We start from the raw sequence: 21,035 nt of genomic DNA, 5'->3' as shown, positions 1-21,035 counted from the left end.
ACAGATCAAAAGGCCAGATAAATCTTATTAAGTACTACATTTTCCCTTTTGTCTAGTGCTCTCTCCACATTCCATCATTTCAGGCCTTTGAAATTCCTTTGTCCCGCCTGTGATCAGGGTTTCCAGGGGAAATCTGGCATTGGATCTAAAGGGAACTCCACACCACTGAAGTTTTCCTGACAATTAATCATTTGCTAAACTGTTTCTTTCCCCCTACCTCGCTTGCCCCCAGTATTTTCAGTGAACCTTTTAGTAAGGTGCTAATGAGACAAAACTTCCTGTAGTATCAAAACGCAGGCTGTCTTGAAGATTCATTTATGCACGGCACCAACTTCCGAAGGTTTGTTCAGGACACAATCTGCCCACCAGTAAACGCAAGCAGAGAGAAAGGGTGCATCCAACGCTTCTACTAATAGCACTTTTAACTAGGTAACAAATAATGGGATGCACTTATTTTATGCATCCACAGAAAATTTTTCTTTATCAAACAAAGAGGCATGACCATCTGGAAAAAAGGGACGCAGCATTAAAAATAACTTTGAGCGCACTCTTTTGGGAGTTTTTCATATATATCAAATATAACACAAGAAGAATCAGAACATTTTCATTTAAACATCTCTAAAATCAGAAGTTTTATGCTAATACGTGAATGTCATGAAGGGAAGCAAAGCAGGAAAAAAAGTGAGGCTGTTCTATTTATTTCCTATTTATTTTCACAGTCTTTGCTGAACATCACGCTTTCCTGACCGGGGTCTCAGTGCCCCCTCTGTCTAGGACTATGGGAAGCTGTCCAACTTCTTTTGAAGACTCTTCCCGTACGATACACAATATGCATATTAGGAGAGATAGTTTCTTCCAACAATGGTATGCATTAATTTATAACATTTTTCCAAGCTCCTTTATCAAGTTTCAGTTGTAGGTCAAATAATTTATGCTTCCGAAAGATAATCTCTGCATTTAAAATTTATCGTTCCTTCAGAAGTTGGCTCTCATTAGTGCTCATCATCTTCACTGCTCATGAAATACGTCTTCGCAAGCCGAGCCATTCCTACTCAATAGCAAGCGTTTCTCCGTGCTAACTTGATCTAACTGTGGCAATTATGAATCATCCGGCGGAGCCGTAAGTTCTGCTCCTCAACGACCACTAATGAAGGTTGCCTCGCAGTTAAAATATCAAAGCGGCATATATCAGACCGCTTTAGAGCACAAGATAGACTTCCAGCATTGCACATCTCTTATATTTATTACGTACTGTAAATTACATCACAGGCTGCCTCCAACGCTGACAAGTCCCGTACTCCGGAGTGAAACACCGGGTTTTAATAACCCTCCTGACAATCTTTTGATCGCTGGGGGGGGGCAGATGAAAGGCCCGGCCGCTGCTGCGGGCAATCTGCTCAGTCAAAACAACGGAAACTTCAGAGCGAGATGGAGATGCATCAGGTGCTAATCTCGAGCGCGCAAGGAGGAGCGTGGGCTGATGGACTCGCTCCCTATTGCAAGGGGAAAAAAAGGGGCGAGCGCCTGTAAGTGCCCTCATTCGCAATGCACACAGGAAAAGAAAGGTGCTATTAACCAGACACGAAATATTGTCATTCGGAAACTCAAAACCTGGGAAAGTCATTTTAGAGGCTTTCGGAATTGCTTTAAACCAGTCATGCCGCTATCTGATTTTTCCAATGCGCTGCACGGAACAAATCAGTTCTGGCATTTAAAACAAGCTCTCTCATTGAAATACGGCGCTATAATAATCTGCTCCGGGAAGCAGCAAAAAGTGCGATTTCAGAGCTTTCAAAAAGTGGGCAAGACAGAGCTTTGAAAAGACTACAAGGGGAAAAAAAAAAAATCCTACACTGCATGGAGGTGGCCTGGATGATCTAATAGAGGTCATCTCCTCCGACTCGTGTCTGAATTAGAGCGTATCTTTAATACTAGAGTCATCATAAATCAGAGCTCACTAAATGCCTTCAGACATTTAATAAAGCAGGTATTTGGTACAAAAAGTTTAGGCATGATGAGACAACACCAAAAAAATCCTGGTTTTAGGGATATAAAAAGGCCCACTGCTGTTTTCCCTTTCACATTGCACTTCTTCATGGGGAAACGAAGGGGAAGGGGTCTGAGGGACTGTCAGGCTTCTGCTATTTCCCTTCTCAATTTTCTTTGATAATCCCAGCGCCTATCATGAACCACCATTTTCTGAACACTAGTTTAACCCTTGTTTTATTTTTTTTCCTATTGCTTCAATCCTTGTAACAGATTTCTTCGCAGATTTGTTCAGAAATCACATCAACTCCAAAAGGGCTGCAACAACTAATGTCACATTACTTCAATTTACTTTTCATAGCCAAACTCTCACAGAAAGCAAATAGTTCATTCACTGTCTAACAGTCCAGCGTAAAATATTTTGTCTCCTACAGACAAAAACCTTACATTAAACATCTCAGAAGCTCCAAGAGAAACTTTCAAAGAATTAAGGGTTTGCAGGGCCTCTAACTCAGCCAAAACTAGATAAAAACCGCTCAGTTTCTTTCATACTCATAAAAGCCATTTGATGGGGTGGAGAAAGAAGGGTTTAGTTAATACTTAAAAACTCTTTCAGACACTGTGTTGATAACATTGAAACAAAACGTGGAGTTGATGAGCAGAAGACTCCACTTGGCCATGGAAGCCACTTGCACGTCTCCCGACTACCCTCCTCCTCCGGAGGACTGCAGGTGTCCAGTATAACCGACTCCTCAGGCTTTTTCTTCCCCCTTTAAAAACGAATTACATTTTTAACGGGCCAATCAAGCTAAAACAGCTAGAGCCAATATTTCCTGAGACACGAACAAAGTGTTGGACTTCTGACACACAATCTTCGGTGACATACAATCTTTTGTAATATTTACTTCATTTAAAAAATGCTCTCAAACTTACAGTTGCTCCCTACTCTTTCAGCCAGTTACATGACCTTAAACATCAGACAGTCCTGAAAACTACAAACACACAACAAACATTAATTTGCTATGATTGAATACAGGAATACAAGTGCATCACTATGAGGACTCCAACTGATTATGTTGGGTTTTGGCCATTCTGATATCAACTTTATCTGATTTGCATCAATTTGCATGTTTTCTTGCCTGGGCTCCAAATACTGCTCATTAACCCACACCTTACTTGCAAGCACAGCTGTAAAAATGCCCATTGCAGAACGTCACTGGAGTGAGCCACAGTATCACCTGCAGGCGATGCAGGCACGATGAAGATTTTAAAACGTTGCTGTATTTGTAAACTCCAGCTTACCTTCCTCTGGGAGACGGGGTAATATGTGCTTATCTAACTAGGCTTATTAAATTTTTAGCAGCTGTTAAGCTGCTTTGAGAGTAACGGTCCATCGAGTCATCACAGAACAGCAAAATATCATAAAAGGTGAAGGCTACAAATATCTTTCTGACAGTGTTGATATAGTAAGTGGATTAAAAAAGGGAGGAGAAGCTGTTCTCCTTCAATTTTTGCCTGGTGCCCATCACTGCAGGAGCTGAATGACTCTCCGAGTTTGTCCTAACCATACAGAGATCACACGTAACATCTGAACAGTACACTGGCAACGGCACTCGGATCCCAAATTCCACTCCATTATTTTAACACCAGACCCATCCTTCCCACCCATTAAAACTACACTTTCAAGTGATCGTTGTTGTCAAGAGATGTTGACACTAAGAGCAAAACTTAGCGAGTCTTTCATATGTGCCAACCCGTCAAGAAGCACAAATATTCCTGCTCCTAGACAGCAGAACCCGTAAGATCAAACCCTAAAGACACAGAGATATTAAGCGTTCTTAGATCTGTTCCCTCACTCTGGTTACCATATTTACTATATTTCTTACTTTAGGCTAACTTTAGTTAAGATATTCAGTCCTGCCTGCTTCCTTTTCAAGGTGCTATCAGTCGAATCCAACCACATCATTTTATCTTTCAGTTACTAAATTCAAACCATTTTAAACATCCTGCTTTCATCTTCATAGCTCTCTCCCACTTTTTAACCATGCTACAGTTACAAAAGAATGTACTTGACATATAAAATGTGCATGTGATTCTTTTAACGTTTTAATGCTGTGTATTGTGGTGTAAACATTTCTTCATGTTTTATCTCCTTCCCCATAAATCAGAGGCCAGTATCTTAGAAGTCTCAAAAACGACATGTTTTCTCTGTAATATAAATGTAAGACTCTACTACTTGAAACTCGAGTCATCTTTCAAAAAACAGACCTACAAAATAGCAGAAGACTATCAACTATCTTTTTCTCCCACTCCATTTTCATGAGAGCACGTGTACAGTGTGGGAACAAATAAATTAGGAAATTGGTCTTCCTGAGGCTATTAGAAAACCAGTATTTTGATTATTCTTTTTGGTCATTTCTACGGAACAATGATGAGGTAAAATACCTTATTTTGTGTCCACACTGACATACAACACTGAAAGAGTCAGGCAAGTGGACATTGTAAAAAAAGTGGCCGCTAGGAATAATTCTTGTTTTATCCATGATTAATATGCAGTGTTTACAAGATTAAATTCCAAAAATTATTTCCCTTTTCTTACCATAACTGCAAATAATAAGACTGATCTTACACTGAGATTTTCCACTGTGTTTGGCTGCCTTAGTTGCGTCACAGTGAAAATGAAATAGTTCAGTCTATTCCTCGGTAAACGCGTTAAGTGATTTTTTTTTTTTTTTAATTAAAAACACTGGAGAACACGGATCATTTTGAAAAAGAAAGAACAGCCATGGAGAACACCTGCCTAAAATAATTTTAAGTTATTTTAATGCTGGAAAAATGAAAGAGCTCTTTAAAAAAAAAAAAGAAAGAAAGAAGAAGGAAAGCAGTTTTAGCAGGTGGGACTGAAAAGTGGTGACATGTTGTAGTACAATCCTGAGGGGCTGAAGGATATAACGCAGTGTTGCGTGATGTGGAAGAGAACGAGGGACCGCTGGATTAGCACGCCACTAAAATGTTGGATTAGGTGAGAAGTACAACTCTGAAGTATTGTGATACGAAGGAGTGACACGGAGGCAGAACTGCTGGTAGAGGACAAGCGAAATAAAACACTATCTTTTCTTTGGCACCTTCCAGCAGAGATTTGCCTAGTCTACAGCACAACACTCAATTCTCAAGACGCAACACAAGCGCTACAGAAAAACCCAAGGATCCTCCGATATCGGTCTGGATCAGCAGAACTCCTAACATCTTCCACAAATCCATGTGATTCTGTTTCTACCAAACTACTGTCTAACATACATTATTCCAAAATACTTCTCTTGACATTTTCCACACAAACATTTCTCGAATGACTTCATTGCAGAACATGCACTACATTTTCCCCTAGAGCAATCCCTAGCTTAAGTAGCTCTTGTCTATATTTTTCAGCATATTTTCAAACACAACTTTTTCAATGTCATTTCTCAAAAAAAGAAAAAAAAGAAAAAATACCAGCTTCTTAAAAATCATTATCCAATTCCACTGAATTGTCATAAAAATATATTATTTCTTCTTGCATCACAAAGTACAGCTAGAATTTATGGGTTGTGAAGGGAACTTGTTTGTAAATACATGCCTTTGGTCGATTAATATCCAAATTGCACTTCTATAAACAATGGAAAAACACAGCGTTGCCAAGTCCCATCATTTTTCACTATTGCTTTTTTCTTAAGGACAGTGAAAGTGGGGTGAGAATCTCCACTATGGTAAATTTTCATAACATTTCCAGCCCTTGTAGTTAGGAAAAAAAAGAAAAAAGTTTAAAGTATGACATATGGCAATCTAAAATCAAGAGGGCAAGTGATAATTGAAAGATTATTTTAGACTGTTTTCCTATAGAAACAAAACATATGACTTCTTGCTCTGTATGGGTTACTTAGTATATTCCTGGCTCCCTCCCCAGTAGTTTTGGACAAGCTAGCTGTTTTCAACTCAATTTGACAGGGCCAAGCTGGCCTCAATTCCTACCAGATTGTTCATATGAGGTGCTTGGGAGAAGAAAAAAAACCTCAAAACACAGAATCTGAATAGTTAAAAGCTGGTATTAATACTTTCATGAACATTACGGCACCTCTATTAAATTTTTGCAGAATAAAGTTCCTCACATCCTGTTCTAAATCACAGGGAAGAATCTTACATGATCAACACTTTACCTTCCCACGACATAGTTGAGGACTGTAAGTTGTGAACACAGATTTATCAGGGAAACGAACGGTGGGAAAGACGCGCTGCCCTTAAAGATGCATAGATTTATAGCAATATAGGAAGTGGAAAGATGGTTATCATATAAAAAGGTCCAAGGGAAACATGAGTCATGAGCTGCCAGAGAAAAGGATGTGTGTTGGGAGCAAGGGACAGAGCAAAGTAGCAATAATAGGAAGTTCCGAGTCAAGAGTGCTGCTTCCCAAAGGCTGAGCTGGATACCCAAGCTTACAGTATTTACTGAAACTCAAATTCCCAGCCAAATTCCCATCTTGAAACTCAACTGAAACTCAAATTCCCATCTCTGATGCAAACAGCACGAACAGCAACATCGGTAAAGGAATACTCGTTGACTAAAATGATCTACTGATAAACAAGGTGCTAGGCTACAGCTGTTTTCCTTTGCTTTGACACCAACTCTACTTCTTTATTTTCCTTAATAAGAGTAGTTGCCTTGAAGGTCTGTCTATGTGGGCAAGTGAGCAGGCTCACAATGAGCCAGAGTGCGAATTTAGAGCACTCAGCTGAGATCATGCAAGAGTTTTACACTCTGTGAGGCTGGACTAAGCTTCCGTATCTAAGGGCATATTACTAGTGTCCCTGTGGTGAGACAAGAGTGAGTAAAAAGTGAATTACGAACCCAAACAAAAACTTATTGCACCCCTAACTTTCCCATCCCAGCAAACCTCAGCAGTATCCAACTCCAAATTATGCCACAGGATTCCTGGTACTTCTAACAACAATGGAGAACGCGTACAAGCAGAAAACAAAGAAAAGTAATTACTCATGCATTAATATCATTTCTAGAAAGCTATATCAGAAGCTCAAGAAAGAAGAGTTACACAAGAGTCTCTAAACAAGAAATAATTAATTCTCTTCTTAGTCCAGGAGTATCCAGTTCAAAAGGCAAACTGAATATGACAGTAAATTATTTCAAAGGATTGTTAGGTCCCAAAATGATTTTTTTTAGTATTAAAAAAAAACAAAACTGTAGTATGGGGAAAAAAGGGGGGAAAAAGCATATCAAAACCAAGAAAGTTTCACCTTAGTTATGGCAGTTTTTCTGCCCAGACGTTCTTATGTTGTGAAAAATATGTATGTGATAACCAAAGGTATACTTCACAAAACTGTATGACTTTCTTAAGATTATTTTTAAAGGCTAAGTGTTTTTATCTAAAGACTTCCAAGCAACCAACAAAATCACGCAGCATCCTTCCTATTATACAGAGAAAACAGACACAGATTTAGCTGCTGCACCTAATTTTTAGCTCAATGAGAACAAACAGTAAAGCTTGTACCTCCTTCAGCCTGAGCAAGACGTGTGCTTATAGGTGAAATCTAGAAAAGCACATCAGATACCTACAGTTGAGGTGTTATGAAGCTTACACACCAAAGGGCCTGACTCAATCAAGGTGATCCCAGGACGTACACGACAAGAAACCTCGGTGCCTTATGCCATCAGAGGGAACCCAGAACCCAGGTCTCCCATCTCCCAGGCGACTGCTGAACCCACAAAGCAGTACCAAAGGTGGCACTGCTACTGCACTGCTTTTTCAGGCCACGTTTTAGAACTGGAACTGACTGTGGCTACTGTGCTTTGTAACTTCGTTCAACACCACGAGCGTGTTACTCATTTCCTGGTTTGGTTCTCCTTTGGGGCTTCGGAAGAGCCTAACAGCAGCTTGGCTTCACAGCTGAATTGCAGGAGAGCCAAGCATTGGGCCTCAAGCTCAGCAGGCACTTTCACACCTGCAAGGAAGCTCAAGTTTAGGCACCCAGAACCTCTGCAACAGCAAACAATCGCTAGCACACGATGGAGATTTTCAGTATGTTTTAGAGACGTTGGGCAGGAGATTTCTAGATTCAAATTTGAATGCAAGCACACGAACCTCACCTAAATCCCAGTACAGACTTTCAGCGAGCCGCTCGGAGGCATTCCTTAGACTCATCTGACACGGTCATACAGTAAGGCAACTGCAGAACCGTGCCCATTAGGCTGGAGCCCTGCTAGCTATTCCTACAATATAATTACACAGTTCTGCTTGTGTCATTTCCAGTGACCCATACTTGGTATTTTCAAGACAAACATTATTATTGGGAGGCTTAAAACTTCATCAGCTCAGCTCTGAATAAACACACTGTGCCTAGCAACTATACTTTAATTCACAGGCATGTATTCCTTCCACGGTGTCACCTTTAATGGGTCAGAGCTCACACTCCAGCTGAAGGCACAGCACTCCCAACCATTCCCTTACGCTCCCTGGCAGCATTTCAGACGCGAAGACAGTACCAGCTTGCAGCCCAACCGAGCAGACGACGTACTGACCTGATTGATGGAGTTGGCAGCACAGGAAGCCAGTCCGGTTCCAAGAGAGGCAAGGAGGAAACAAGCCAAGTCGAAAGGGACCGGAGCCATGGCAAACCCGGCGGACGCAGTACTTACAACCAGAGCTGCAACACAAGCACAGAGCACAGGTCACCACCACGGCAGCAACAACCATTTCCTTCATACATACCACAAGTGATAAGGTTATGAAACCCTCTAAAAAACATAGTGCAGATTAACTTTTTACTTCTTTGGATCAAAGTAACTCTGCAAGGCTCCATGAACAGAGTACAATTAATGCTAATATTCTATATAAAGACGACAAAGATGGGAAGGAGAACTGTCAGAGATGAAATGAGAAATCCAGAAGCATCAGTCGGTGTTTTCCACATTGGGGGAAAAGATGAGAATAAAACTTATGTTTCTGTATTCCCTGTTTTATGAATTTGCTACAGGATCAAACTGCCTCCCGCAACATATACACGAGGTATGCTTGCTCCAGGAACTCACATGCCATTGAGTAAAGTCTATAGCATGGAAGAAAGGCAACAATAATAAAAATCCTGAATCCAGAGTTATTCATCATATCATATTATAATAGAAGCTTAAAAGAAGCAGTCAAGAAAGTGAAAAAGGGATCAAAGATAGGCAATCTGCACCAGGTAGAGCCAGTAACTTCACTGTAAAAGTATTTGTTCACACTCTTTCCTTTAGAGATACCCATTTCAGGCAAAAGAAGGTACACTAAATTTAAAGGCTTCAAAATTTGAGTGGTTTAACAAAAATCCATTTCAGTTTTGTCATCCAAAATTATAACTTTATTACATCCTTAAAATGAAAGTTACCTGAGTCTCAATCCAAATATTGTAACTACCCAAATAATAGCTCTTATGAACTTAGCTTTAGGCAAAAAATAGTATAAAACAAAACATTTCTTATAATATAAAAGTCAACTCCCTTATTCAATATCCTGTTCATGGCCTAAAAATTGCAATCTAAAATTAATACATTTATTAAAGAGAAAGAAAATTAAACAATACTTTCCATGTATAATTTCACACTCCAGACCTCATCTAGCTCAAATTAAAAAAGTGCATCAAAGCTAGAAGATCTTTTCTAAGAATCAAGATATTCTTATCTTCCTGATTCCTCCCAAGGCTCTTATTTGTCTGAAGTGAAATAACAAATAAATAACCTTTGCTGACTGAAGATATCTGGATTACCTACTAAGCAGTGTTACTGAAGATGAAGAATTATAATGTCAAGGCAGAGACCTGTCAGCAAGGATGTACGTGCAAAGGACTAATTTCAAGAGCTGTGCCTGCATAAGACCCTTAGGATTTAATCCTAAAAAGGCAGCGATCAAAACTTCCTGCTCATCAAAACTTTAAGCATTAAAAACCATCGACAGTGGAATATTAAACAAAGCTCAGTCCCGCAGGTTTATGAGAACATAACCGAGTTCAGCGCCTGGTTCTCACTGTGGCTCCCCTTCAGCTGCTTCTAAAATAAGATGAATCTGTGCTGGAACCTTAATCCTCCATGAAACAACCACCAGTTCCGTAAAGACACTGGACAGACTAACGGGGATGCAGGTACTGAGCATTTCGGAAAGACGGGACTACATTTATTTAGGAGTCAAAGATATAGCACCTGGGTTTGAAAACTCTTTGGCCCTTCTTAGTAAGGAGCACAAGAAAATATGAAGTTCAGGGAAATTCACTGGTTCACAGTTGACGGAGTTAAAAAAATATATATATATATATATATATACACACACACACACTCAAATGATGATAGTGAAACAGTGGCGTTTGCATTTCTAAGAGTGATTACATTCATTTTTTGGCATCATAAATCACACTTTCATTTCTCGACAAGAATTTAATTAAAACTTATCTCAGAGAGCACTTTACACTAATTTATTATGGGAAAACATCAACTCATTTACTGAAGGAGAAAGGTGGAGCAGACTGGCAAACAGGCAGCGTAACATCACCACTACACTGACCTCAAAAGAAATTCTAATACAGTATAGCTAGAGCACTAATTAAAGTCCCCATTGATTTCTCCAGATTAATTTCAGTCAGTCATTTCTGTGTGACTTATCAGGATCTCATTAAAAAAGGTTGTAGTACATCCTCTCATTTATGCAACTGAAGAGGGTATTTTTAGTGCGGCGGCCGGAGCACAAGGTATTCCCTGCTTGCCTCATCTTCACGCGATTCAAATGCAACGCGTAAGAGTAAATAAGAGAATTTTCCCGTTGGACTGGGAAGTTTATTTTCTTTTACTGTGGAAGCAATTATTTACTCTTCTATTTTCCTCATGGAGGAAAAGTATATTTAATTGAGATGACATCAAGGGAATGAGGTCATTGACTTTGTTTGTTTTTTAATCTCTGTTAGTTTAGTGCTTTAGGGACAAAATTAACTTCACCTTATTGCATAGTGGATGGAATTGATCCTTTCAAGACATGTTAAAGAGAGTTGACATTATGTATGCTCTTCAAAAAGAAGTCAAGACTTAAACCTATGATCCCAACCTAAACCTAATTTTATGTCTTTAAAAGATATTTACTTTTAACAGAGATTAACAAAGGACATTTGTCTACAATTTCAGTATAAATGAAAAAGAAAACGCTAATGGATTGGTGGAGGGGGGGAAAAAAGTGAATTACAGTGCTTCCAGCATAAAAACACACTCAAAAATTCTACAGTCCATATCATTCTTTACATTCCTTTTCAGCTTCATAGTAATTATAAATCTTTATCTGTATTTATAGCATTCAAATGGCTATGCCATGTGAACTTTAGATTTCCTTTCCTCTTCTGTACTGATAATCTCATATAGATATATATGTATACACACACACACACACACACACACACTTTAAATCAAGTAATCTGTAGCTTTATCACCAAGCTCATTAAAATAAGGAAGAAGAAGAAAAGCAGAGGCATTCTGCTTTAGTTTCGGACACAACTTCATTGTTCTACTACAAAGGTTTACGCACTCCTTCAAGAAAAGCAGCTTTCCAAAAGCCGATGCATTAGAAGGATTTTCCTTCCCAAGTTTCCACACTTTGCTTTCTGGAAAGCTAAATGCAATGATCAAAAATAGCATTATAGGTCTGACCACTGCTTTCCTTGCAACCTTAGGTGTGTTTGGTGTAGGCACACCCAGGGTTTGCTGCAGATTACAGCCTGCACACTAAAGGTGGCCAAACTCCTCCAAGTAAAACTTAAGCTTGGAACAGTAATTTGAAAAAATATATTTTTTTATTTAAAATTTTAATTTCAAAATGAAAATGAAATATTATGAAGAGAGAAGATCGTGACTATCTATTAAACTGTTACATTTTAAAAATACTTTATGAAAAATAAACTGTAATAATAGTTTATTTTTTATTTCACTAGTTTTCCTGGTAGCATAAAAACAAATTGCAAGAAAGCTACCATTACTAAGCTTTGTATCTTTGATAGGATCTCAGTTTCTATTTTAATAATCTCAAATTGAGAACTATTTTCTGACAGGCGTATAAAATATAAGAGAGAATACGTGCAGCCTAGTAATAACCTAAACACTGAATACAGATTCATCTTTGTCAAAGTTTCTGGCTATATAAAACCACCATTTAAATTTTACTCTCAGTTGAAACAGTGGAAAAGTACTAGAACTCCACTAAAGCGAATGGAGTTTTTTACTAAACCGGTTGTTATTAGAATTTCAGCCTACGCACACACCTGTACTTAATTCTTCATCGCTGTTATATTACTTAGCAGTTACATAACACTTGGGACCACTACACCAAGCTGGATAACCGTTATCATCTTCACTTTACAAATAGATTCAGCGTGCAAATAACAAGCACAGAGATGAAGCAGGATACTCCCGATCACCTCGTGAGTCAGCAGCAAATGTCTCAAGTTTCTGATTGCCAGTTTAATAATTCTGTGCTAGAAGATCACTTGTGCACAGACACAAACTCTTATGCCACATTTGATAAACTCTGGTTGCAAACACTTGCTCGTAAACAAGACACAATTATTTCCCTAGAACTAGACCAAAAAATGCACTAATTTTAGACTCCAAACTTGAAAATATTCATAATTTATCATGTTTGTCCACTTCTGAAATTTTAAATGCAGCTTAATCAGTGCATGACGCAGAAACCGCGGACAATTTGGTAGCTGGCAGTCTTCTCCCATAGGTTTTTACATAGCGTCGTCTGGCTGCCTCAGATTGGACAGACTCTCCAGCGGTCATCTTACCCAATCTCCAGCTCAAAGTGGGGTCAACGTTGAATTCAGGCCAAATTCCACAAGGCTTTGTCATCTCCAAGGATGAAAATTTCACCACCTCTCTGGGCAACGTGGTCCAAAGAGTTTGACTGTCCTCACGGTGAAACCTTTTCCCTTCCATCAAGCCAGAACCTCCCCTGTTTCAATTCATGAAACATGTTTCTCTGTCCTGGGGTTTACAGCCATATTTTAAAAAGAATTGAGAATTACAGTGTGGATGCTTCCTATCCTCTTTTTAAGAAAAATCTTGGCAACTGATTGGAGAATGTCCAAATTTTCCTTCCTGTGGAGAAGCTACTAATGATCAGACTGCATCAAAATGACTCTGCTCAATTGGACATGTGACTCTCTTCTTTAAAAACAAACATCAAACTAATTCATGGGCCTCCTCAGAGTATTGATTATGCCAGTCTTGTGATTTACTCCATAACATGCACATTATATTTGGATGAGAGAAAACGTGGTACATTTGATTCTGATCTGACCACAGAAAACTGGGATGACTTTATTAAAGATGCTGAATTACTCTAGATTTACAGAGGTGGAAACAATATCTCAGGCTTGCCTATTTTAGCTCTCTCCGAAGGTACAGACCATGGCAAAACCAGTGATAATTTACTCTCAGCTATTATTACATAAAGTTAACAGGATACTGGGTTCAACTCTGAGAACTAGATATAACCAAACAACATCTCAGATCCTGAATGAGAGAAACAGAGCAAAACATAGGCCTCCTTCGAGAAAGTTGCCAGATACCTTAATGGACAGGAAAAATGCATACTTAAATTACAGCAAAGGAGGGTTTTTGTCAGACACAAAGAGAAGTCCTTCAGCAGTAACGTCAGTGACGCTGCAGCAGACTGCCTGTGAAAGCTGGAGATTCTCCGCTCTTGGGTTGTTTTAAGCATAGGCAGGACAACATCAGTCAGGAGTGACAAACCTAAACTTGGTCTTGCCGCGGGCAAAAGGAAAGGACTAAATGTCCACCTGCAGCGTCACTTGCAGGTCCCTGTCGTTCTATGGATAACGCATACAGTGAACCAAAGCAAGTTACTCGGTACGGAAGCTGTTCTGTTCAGATCTGAAACAGGTCTTCAGTAATAAAAGCAAGGTTAATCATGCTTGATTAGATCCATTATTAAAATGTGCTTTGAAAAAAAAATACTACCAAAACTCTAAAACAGCTTTTGAGAGTAGGAAGATAAAAGTGCTTTGCAATGATATGCCATAAAAAGAGCATAAAACCTTTGGGATGGAGACTGCGATTCTGCATATGGACTCTGTGTAAACAGCAATCAGTTAATGAATAATTGTGTTTAAAAAAGTATCTTTTTAGACACAAATTAATATATTTGAGAAGACAAATGAAAATGTTAACTGCAGTGTATTAAAATGCAAGATAAGGGAAAAACAGATAAACGTTTGAAACATATGGGTGTTAGCGTGCCTTTCATCAAGCAACCGAAGGAGATTTGTATTACAGTAGTCAGGACGGGAACTGAGAGTCAGGACTCCGTTCTTCCAGGCACGGTAGAGATATGCTAAAGAGACAGCCTCTTCCTCATTGAGCTTGCAATTTAGATTAAAAACACCGTGGCTGTTTAGAAATTAGTAATTAAATTTACATCCGACTGATGTTTATATTCCCACTTCTCAGATATTTGCTACGTAACATGATATACAGTTGGCTGGTCTTCCTCACCAAAAGACCAATGTGCAAGACATCCTTTGCTACGGGAGCAACAGTGAGAACACGTTCACATACCACAGTGAAATATCTAATGAGACAATTCAACACTTGGCAGATTGCACCATCATTGCACTTCCCCCAAATTAAATGAAGACTCAAAACTGAAGGTTAGTTTTCCTGTGTTTATGCACACATCGCTCATCTCAGTTTTTATCTGTGATCACAGGGGAAACATTACTTAAATGTAAACGTTAAGTTAAATTAAAGAAAATGAGACAACCTGAAATTCTTAATGATGTGCTTGCATCGTAAATTATTAGATTTACTCCTATTACCATATCATCCCATCTTTTTCCTGTTTGTAGCTACACATGAACTTTAGAATAAAGTTGAAAACAATGACATTTATAATTCTGAACACTTATCAGGCAGATGCATTAGCTTTCCAAGTGCCAGGATGGTAAGATACAGCTGTTCAGAGAGCAGCCAAGAGAGCACGACACAGAGAAAAGATGGAAATCGAAACCAAAAAGGTAGATTACGCAGCAAGGAATTGAAAGTTCCCTAATCATTTTTTATGGCAAAAGAATATAAACAAAAATCTTTTCCTGTTGTGAAGCAGTTTCTAATGGCAGTGGCATGAGAGCTGCAGTTTACATGAAGCAGGAGGGTATGGTAATGGCTAAACTCATTTCCGTTCAAAGGTGAATTACAGTTCAGAATACAAACAAACATTCACTTTACTTGAGCAGCAGGAAAAGAACAGGGCACAAGGACACCCCATTTTAGCATAATGCACAGTTTGTTTTTTTGTTATTCTATACTCTAAAAAGTATAAATAAAGCGTCAGCCAAGAAACCCACACAGGATATGAGATCTATCAGAGCTTCATGGGTGAAATGAATTGAGCTTGCGTGTCATTTATAAAAACTGACTTGAGAGAATTTACTTAAAAAAAATAAAAATCAAAGAACCACACTACCATATTCCTTACAGAATATGCTTTTTCCACACAGTTACACAACTTGCAAAAAAGCTAATTCTATTTCCTTGCTGTGCACACTGTGCCCAGTATTTTTGCTGCTCCTGTCTCCTGAACCATCCTACGACCAAAAAAGACCAATAACAGAACTCCCCCCTTGCTAAACTCAAGTTATTCTTTTATACTTTGTAATTCCAATAAAATCTCCCTACTCTAGGACATCTTCCCCTCCAAATACCTAAAGAACACAGCGAGATGGGAGGTTTTCTGGGTTTGGGGGAGGTGTTTGTTTTTGTTTTTTTAATCTCTACACCTTCTCAACAGATACAAAGTTTACTACTACACTTCACCTTGGATCACGAACAGCACATCTGGAAACAGACTTATACAAAAGCACAGACGATCTTGAAGCCAATGAAATTCTTTCATCATCGCCTTCTACAGGTTTCGAGTACCACCGGATTTTAAAACTGAAGTGGTACTTTCTGGCGTATCACTATTGACTCATGCATTTAAACGAGAGCCTGCTAGAAGCTGTTGACATCTGCGGCATCCCTGCCAGGCAACACAGAGGCCACACAAAAAGAAAAAAAAAGCATCACTTGTGTTTTTTCTCCAGAAAAAAGTGTTCTTCACTCTTAGCACAGCTCTTGAAATCCCCTTTCTGAGGAACGCCAATAATACTCAGACATGATACGTACTAACACTGAGCTTACCCATAAGTACTATCAGAAAATTTAAGAACGTATGTTTTAAGCGCTTAAAAAAAAAAAAAGGAACGAACTGTTAAGTGGCCATTTAATCATGGCATTTTAACTTTTTTATATCTGAATTTATTGAGTTTTTTAATTTAATTCTACTTCAATAACTATCACAGGCTTCAAGTTCACATAAAAGAGCCACTTAAATAAAATTACCTCGTTGAAAAGATGCCAGATATGAACAATCCAGCAGGACTGTTCACATAGTGCTAAGTTTATTCATGATGGGCACTACAGAAACAAAATATTACTAAAACTGAACAGCCTGAGGGGGGGAAAAAAACCAAGACCTATAACAAGCAGAAAAAAAAAAAAAAGACTACAGTTTAGGTTGTAGGTGTCACAAAGCTGTTGCCATTTTGAAGTTTGAGTTCAAAAACCCTGATAGCTGCTGAAATGCCAGTGATAGATACTCCTAAATCTGAGATTATGAATGATAATAAGCAAAAGGGATGTGTTAAAGTCTTAAAAGACATGTTTTCCCTTCCTCAAGTTTTCTAACCCAGCTCTTTACCAGCATAAGATAAACATGCAGAATCCGAGTTTCATTAAAATAATTAGGAGGAACATTTGGACGTATAGACAAAATCAGCTTTGGTAAATCTGAAACATGAGATTTCTCGTCCACACTGAAAGCTGTAAGGCTTCATTAGAGAGAATAAAGCACACCATCACAGGCTGAATGTGTTCAAAACGATTTTCCCATGACAACATAAATACTGCAAGACAAGAAGTTTCAAGAAGTAAACAGAATTCAGGATTTTTATTTGACGAAATATAACAAATTGTTATGGCAAAGAACACTTTTATTATCAAGAATCTCTTTGGCCCACTGAAGAGAGCACCAGAGTAGGGACTTTGGAAATCATTTTTCTAGCCCTTGTCCTGATACAGAAAAGATGCAAGGGCTTGGTCATATCATTACAAATGTCATAGCATTCCAGCTTCCAGAGGCATAAAGTATATATAGCACTATTTAATGGCAAAGGAGTAACTTATAAATGTTATATATTACTGTCGGAATAAAGTAAAATATATTTAGGCTACAAGGCAACAATTTAAGAGACAACTGGTTTGAAGGTACAACTCTGTTATTGACTAGGGAAGTACCTTATTTTAGAAAGCTGAAATGGTCACATTCAAAATTTTCTTCTCCGTAAATCATAAAATTATTCACATTATATTCTGCTGTTGCAATTTCTATTTTAATATGAATTTCAGAAGAAGCACCACCAAAGTAAAAGACAAGAAAATAAGACAGAAGACTGGTAAGCTTAAGCAAAGAGATTTTAAATACTTAATGCAACATTTTTAATATCACTTCCTAATCCAGTCTTCCCTCAAAGCATTTTTAATTAATAACGGGAAATTATTCTACTGATAAGCAGAAACAATAATAAGAATAGTATGGACAACTACCAGTGGCACCATCAAGTTTTGCCTTCTTTGGAGCACAGATTTGTACAAACACTTGCTTATGATCCCCAAAAGCTACTTGGTTATACGATGTAAGCTCTCTTCACTGCTTTTAAACAAATTTAATGGCCAAACTGTTAAATACTTTCATAAAACTATTTTTCCTTGCACACATTTGATGGAAACGACCAAGACAGTTTGTGTCACTAAAGTGGGAATTACTATATAAAAACATACACAATACTATTAACATGTTAAAGAACTCTGAACTCACACAGGATGCCCAGAAGTGAAAAAAAAATACCAGTAGTACCTGTAAGTTTAATTTTGGACAAACGTGCCAAAATTCCCGGCAAGTCATCCAGCTGTAACTTCATTTCTTTCCACTGTCTTTCTTCTTTGGATCCTGCTTTTACTGATGACACTGAGCCTTCCATTTCTGCAGCTGACGCCATTTCTCTCAGCTCATTTCTGGTTGATGTCTCAGACAAAGGTTGATGAACAGGTGAAATGGGTCTAATCTTGTATATAACCGTTTTTTCTTGACCTAGTTGTTGATTCTCATGAAAAGGAGGTGCAACTGAATCTGACTTAGGTTTTGCTCGTTGGCTGAGGTCTTTGTTGTGTTGTGTTACATACTAAATAGAATGATAAATATTAAGATGAATAGGTAAGAGGCTGTTTCTGTCCATTTCTGGTTATTATTAACACCAGTATTATTGCTATATTATTCTTAAGAGGAAAACTTTCTATGATGATACGATGTTCAGTCAGTCTGAATTTCAAATACTTGCTTCATTTGCAAAAGAGTTTCTGAAATTGAACAAGATACAGCAAAGGCAGCTTTCCATTTCACAACTACCACAATAACTGAAGAATTGCTTCAAGACAAATTGTTTCTTCCCTTGTAATTTCAGCTGCAAACTTTGTTTTATCCATATTCAGAACTACTAGATAACACCATCTAGTTTACAACTCATTACTTCACCTTTAAACAAAGGGGTATACACACGCCCATAAAAAATCCAGTCTCCAAAGCACTGTGTTTTTTGTTTCCTTGTAACATATGGAAATTTTTTTTTTCAGAAAAATGCCAGAAAACACAATCCACCTCTTATGATGTAAAATCATCCTCACATTAGTCACTACCTATCCCAAACTTCATGTTAGTTTACTAGACTCGACAATTTTTTACAATGGTTACAAGGAACAATATATTGCGTGGAAAGCTAGAACGCAGCTGTTTCTGCTCTTTTACGTTTCTTACAAAGTAAAGTAAGGAAGAAGAAAAAGAGCACTTAGCTTCTCCTATCTTTCAATTCTCGTTCCTAAAGTTTTCCTATATATATCAAGCACAACAAAGAAGTGTAAAAACATACCGCTTTTAGCTAATTATGTCTTAAAGTTTGCACAAATTAATTATTATAATGAGGAAGAAGGATTTGAAGCTTTTCAACTCTAAATGACTAATCTGAATACAGCTCAAATCAACAATAAAAAATTTTTTTTTGAGATGTGGTGACCCACATGCGGAAGGGCCCTCCATCTCCTGGTTCAAACCTAACTGATGCTCAAAAAATAACACCAAAATTACCCACTTCTTGCAATCAAAGCAATCATTAGTTGTGAGACAACCTCATCCATATTCCATGCAGAATTCCAAAATACGAGGACCAGAACACACTCAGGGAAGAGCAAAATACATCTTTACTACCATTATGTCATCTGCGATACAACTGTTCAACAAAGATGATACTATTTGAGGGGTATGAATGACAATTACAGCACTTCTAACACCAAAAACTAATGCTAAGCTATAGAATGTAATCTGCTAAGTTAAACAGCTCTGGGCTTTCGATTCGAATTAACTGTTTTAACTTTTAAACGGGAACGAACTAGCTAAGCAAGTGAGTTCATTTGCCACTCATACACCTGCTAGCCAAGATGTGGTTTTCTTAGCAGCAGTTTAACAAACAGCAACTTTAAAAATAGTTTAGGAAGGGCTTCTCAACACGAGATGAGCACTCCAAAGGAGCAGAAACCCCATGCCAGGTGGCGGACACGCTGCAGCACAAGGCATCGCCCTTGCATGCTTCCAAGGCATGTTTCCACCCCCTTCCAATGTTTCATCTCCCAAGTGCAAAACTCCGATACAATGTAGCAAAGGAGATGCTTGGACTTGCTGGAGCTGGGCAGATGCGAAAAATATTTTTATCAGCTAATCTCCATTTTGACCCATCGCACAGGACAACACAAATTAGGGAACGAGCAGCAGGGATAAATGCGGTCCTTGACTTACCATTCGCTTGAGGAAGTTGAAGCACCGAAACGCAGCCAACCTGCCGTGGGCTGCGCCCCACAGATGCACAAACTGGCACGGTATTTGCCGAAACGCTCTTTTCTGAAGGTGCCAGACAAACAAACCTACCGAAAGGCAAAGGAGAACGTGAGACCGCGGGCGGCTCCGCGCAGCCCGAGGCGGGAACGAGCCCGCCGCAGCGCCGCTCCCGCGGGACAGACGCTGGCGGCGGGAGCTCTGGGTCGCTCCGCAGTTTGGGAGTTTCTTGCGAATCCCCCCGCTCCTCACGGAGCTGCTCTTCAGCCGTCTCCTCCTCCGACTCTGTACGCGAGGAGCAGCTTTACCTCGGCAACAGCCCAACGGCAGCGCCCCAGCGAGCAGCGGCGGGGGCCGGGCCGGGCCGGGCCGCGCCGCCACAGCCCCGGCGCCCGACGACACCCCGCACCGGGCCGGGCTCCGCGGCGCCTCAGCGGGGCCCGGCCCGGCCCGCACCACCCCCGGCCCGGCCCGCGCCCCCCTGTCCAGCGCTGCCGCCGCCGCCGCCGCCTCTGGTACCTGCCAGAGCCCGCGGGCCGCCGTACGGGCGGGCGGCGCTCATGGCCGCGGCGGCCTCTCCCGCGTCCCTCACCCCTCACCGCCTGGGCGCCGCCATCTTGCCCGGCATGACCTCCAAACGCCTTCCGGGTCAGCGCTTCCGGGGCGGCGATGGGGGCGGGCTGGGCTCTTCGCGGCGGGCGGTGGCGGGGCCGCAGCGGCCCGGGCCGGGTCAGGCAGCGGCTGCCTCGGCTCCCTGCCTCCCTCCGCGCCGGGCGGCTCCGTGTGCGGGAGGCGCCTCCGGCCTCGCCGGGGCAGCGGGGCTGGCGGAAAGGCCGCGGCGCGCCTGCAGCGCCCGTCCCCGCCGGAGCCCCTCGGGCCGCGCCGGCGCTCGCAGCCCTGCCGCGGGAACGTGGTCACCGGCGGCTGGAGGTCTCACGCTCTCCGCGAGGAGGGGGCCAGGGCCGCTCGGCTCCTTTCTGGCCCCAGTTGCAGGTT

At 40.2% G+C, this 21,035-nt stretch overlaps 1 protein-coding gene across 1 annotated transcript in view; it reads right to left on the bottom strand.

The window, feature by feature from the left end:
- COX10 (cytochrome c oxidase assembly factor heme A:farnesyltransferase COX10) overlaps nt 1–20,664 on the bottom strand; it is a 107,550-nt gene extending 86,886 nt beyond the window's left edge. Inside the window, exons 1-4 of the mRNA XM_067308377.1 lie at nt 20,559–20,664; nt 20,004–20,128; nt 18,018–18,342; nt 8,552–8,676 (exon numbers count right to left, since the gene is read on the bottom strand). Of these exons, the coding sequence (XP_067164478.1) occupies nt 8,552–8,676; nt 18,018–18,342; nt 20,004–20,128; nt 20,559–20,601 (618 nt within the window). The 5' untranslated portion in view covers nt 20,602–20,664. The remainder of the gene's footprint in view (nt 1–8,551; nt 8,677–18,017; nt 18,343–20,003; nt 20,129–20,558) is intronic.
- Between the last annotated feature and the right edge of the window lie 371 nt (nt 20,665–21,035).

This window comes from Apteryx mantelli, chromosome 19 (genome assembly GCF_036417845.1).
Source record: "Apteryx mantelli isolate bAptMan1 chromosome 19, bAptMan1.hap1, whole genome shotgun sequence".
Taxonomy (NCBI): Eukaryota; Metazoa; Chordata; class Aves; order Apterygiformes; family Apterygidae; genus Apteryx; species Apteryx mantelli.
Note: the sequence above shows the minus strand (reverse complement) of the source record. Positions and strands in the feature narration are given on the sequence as shown.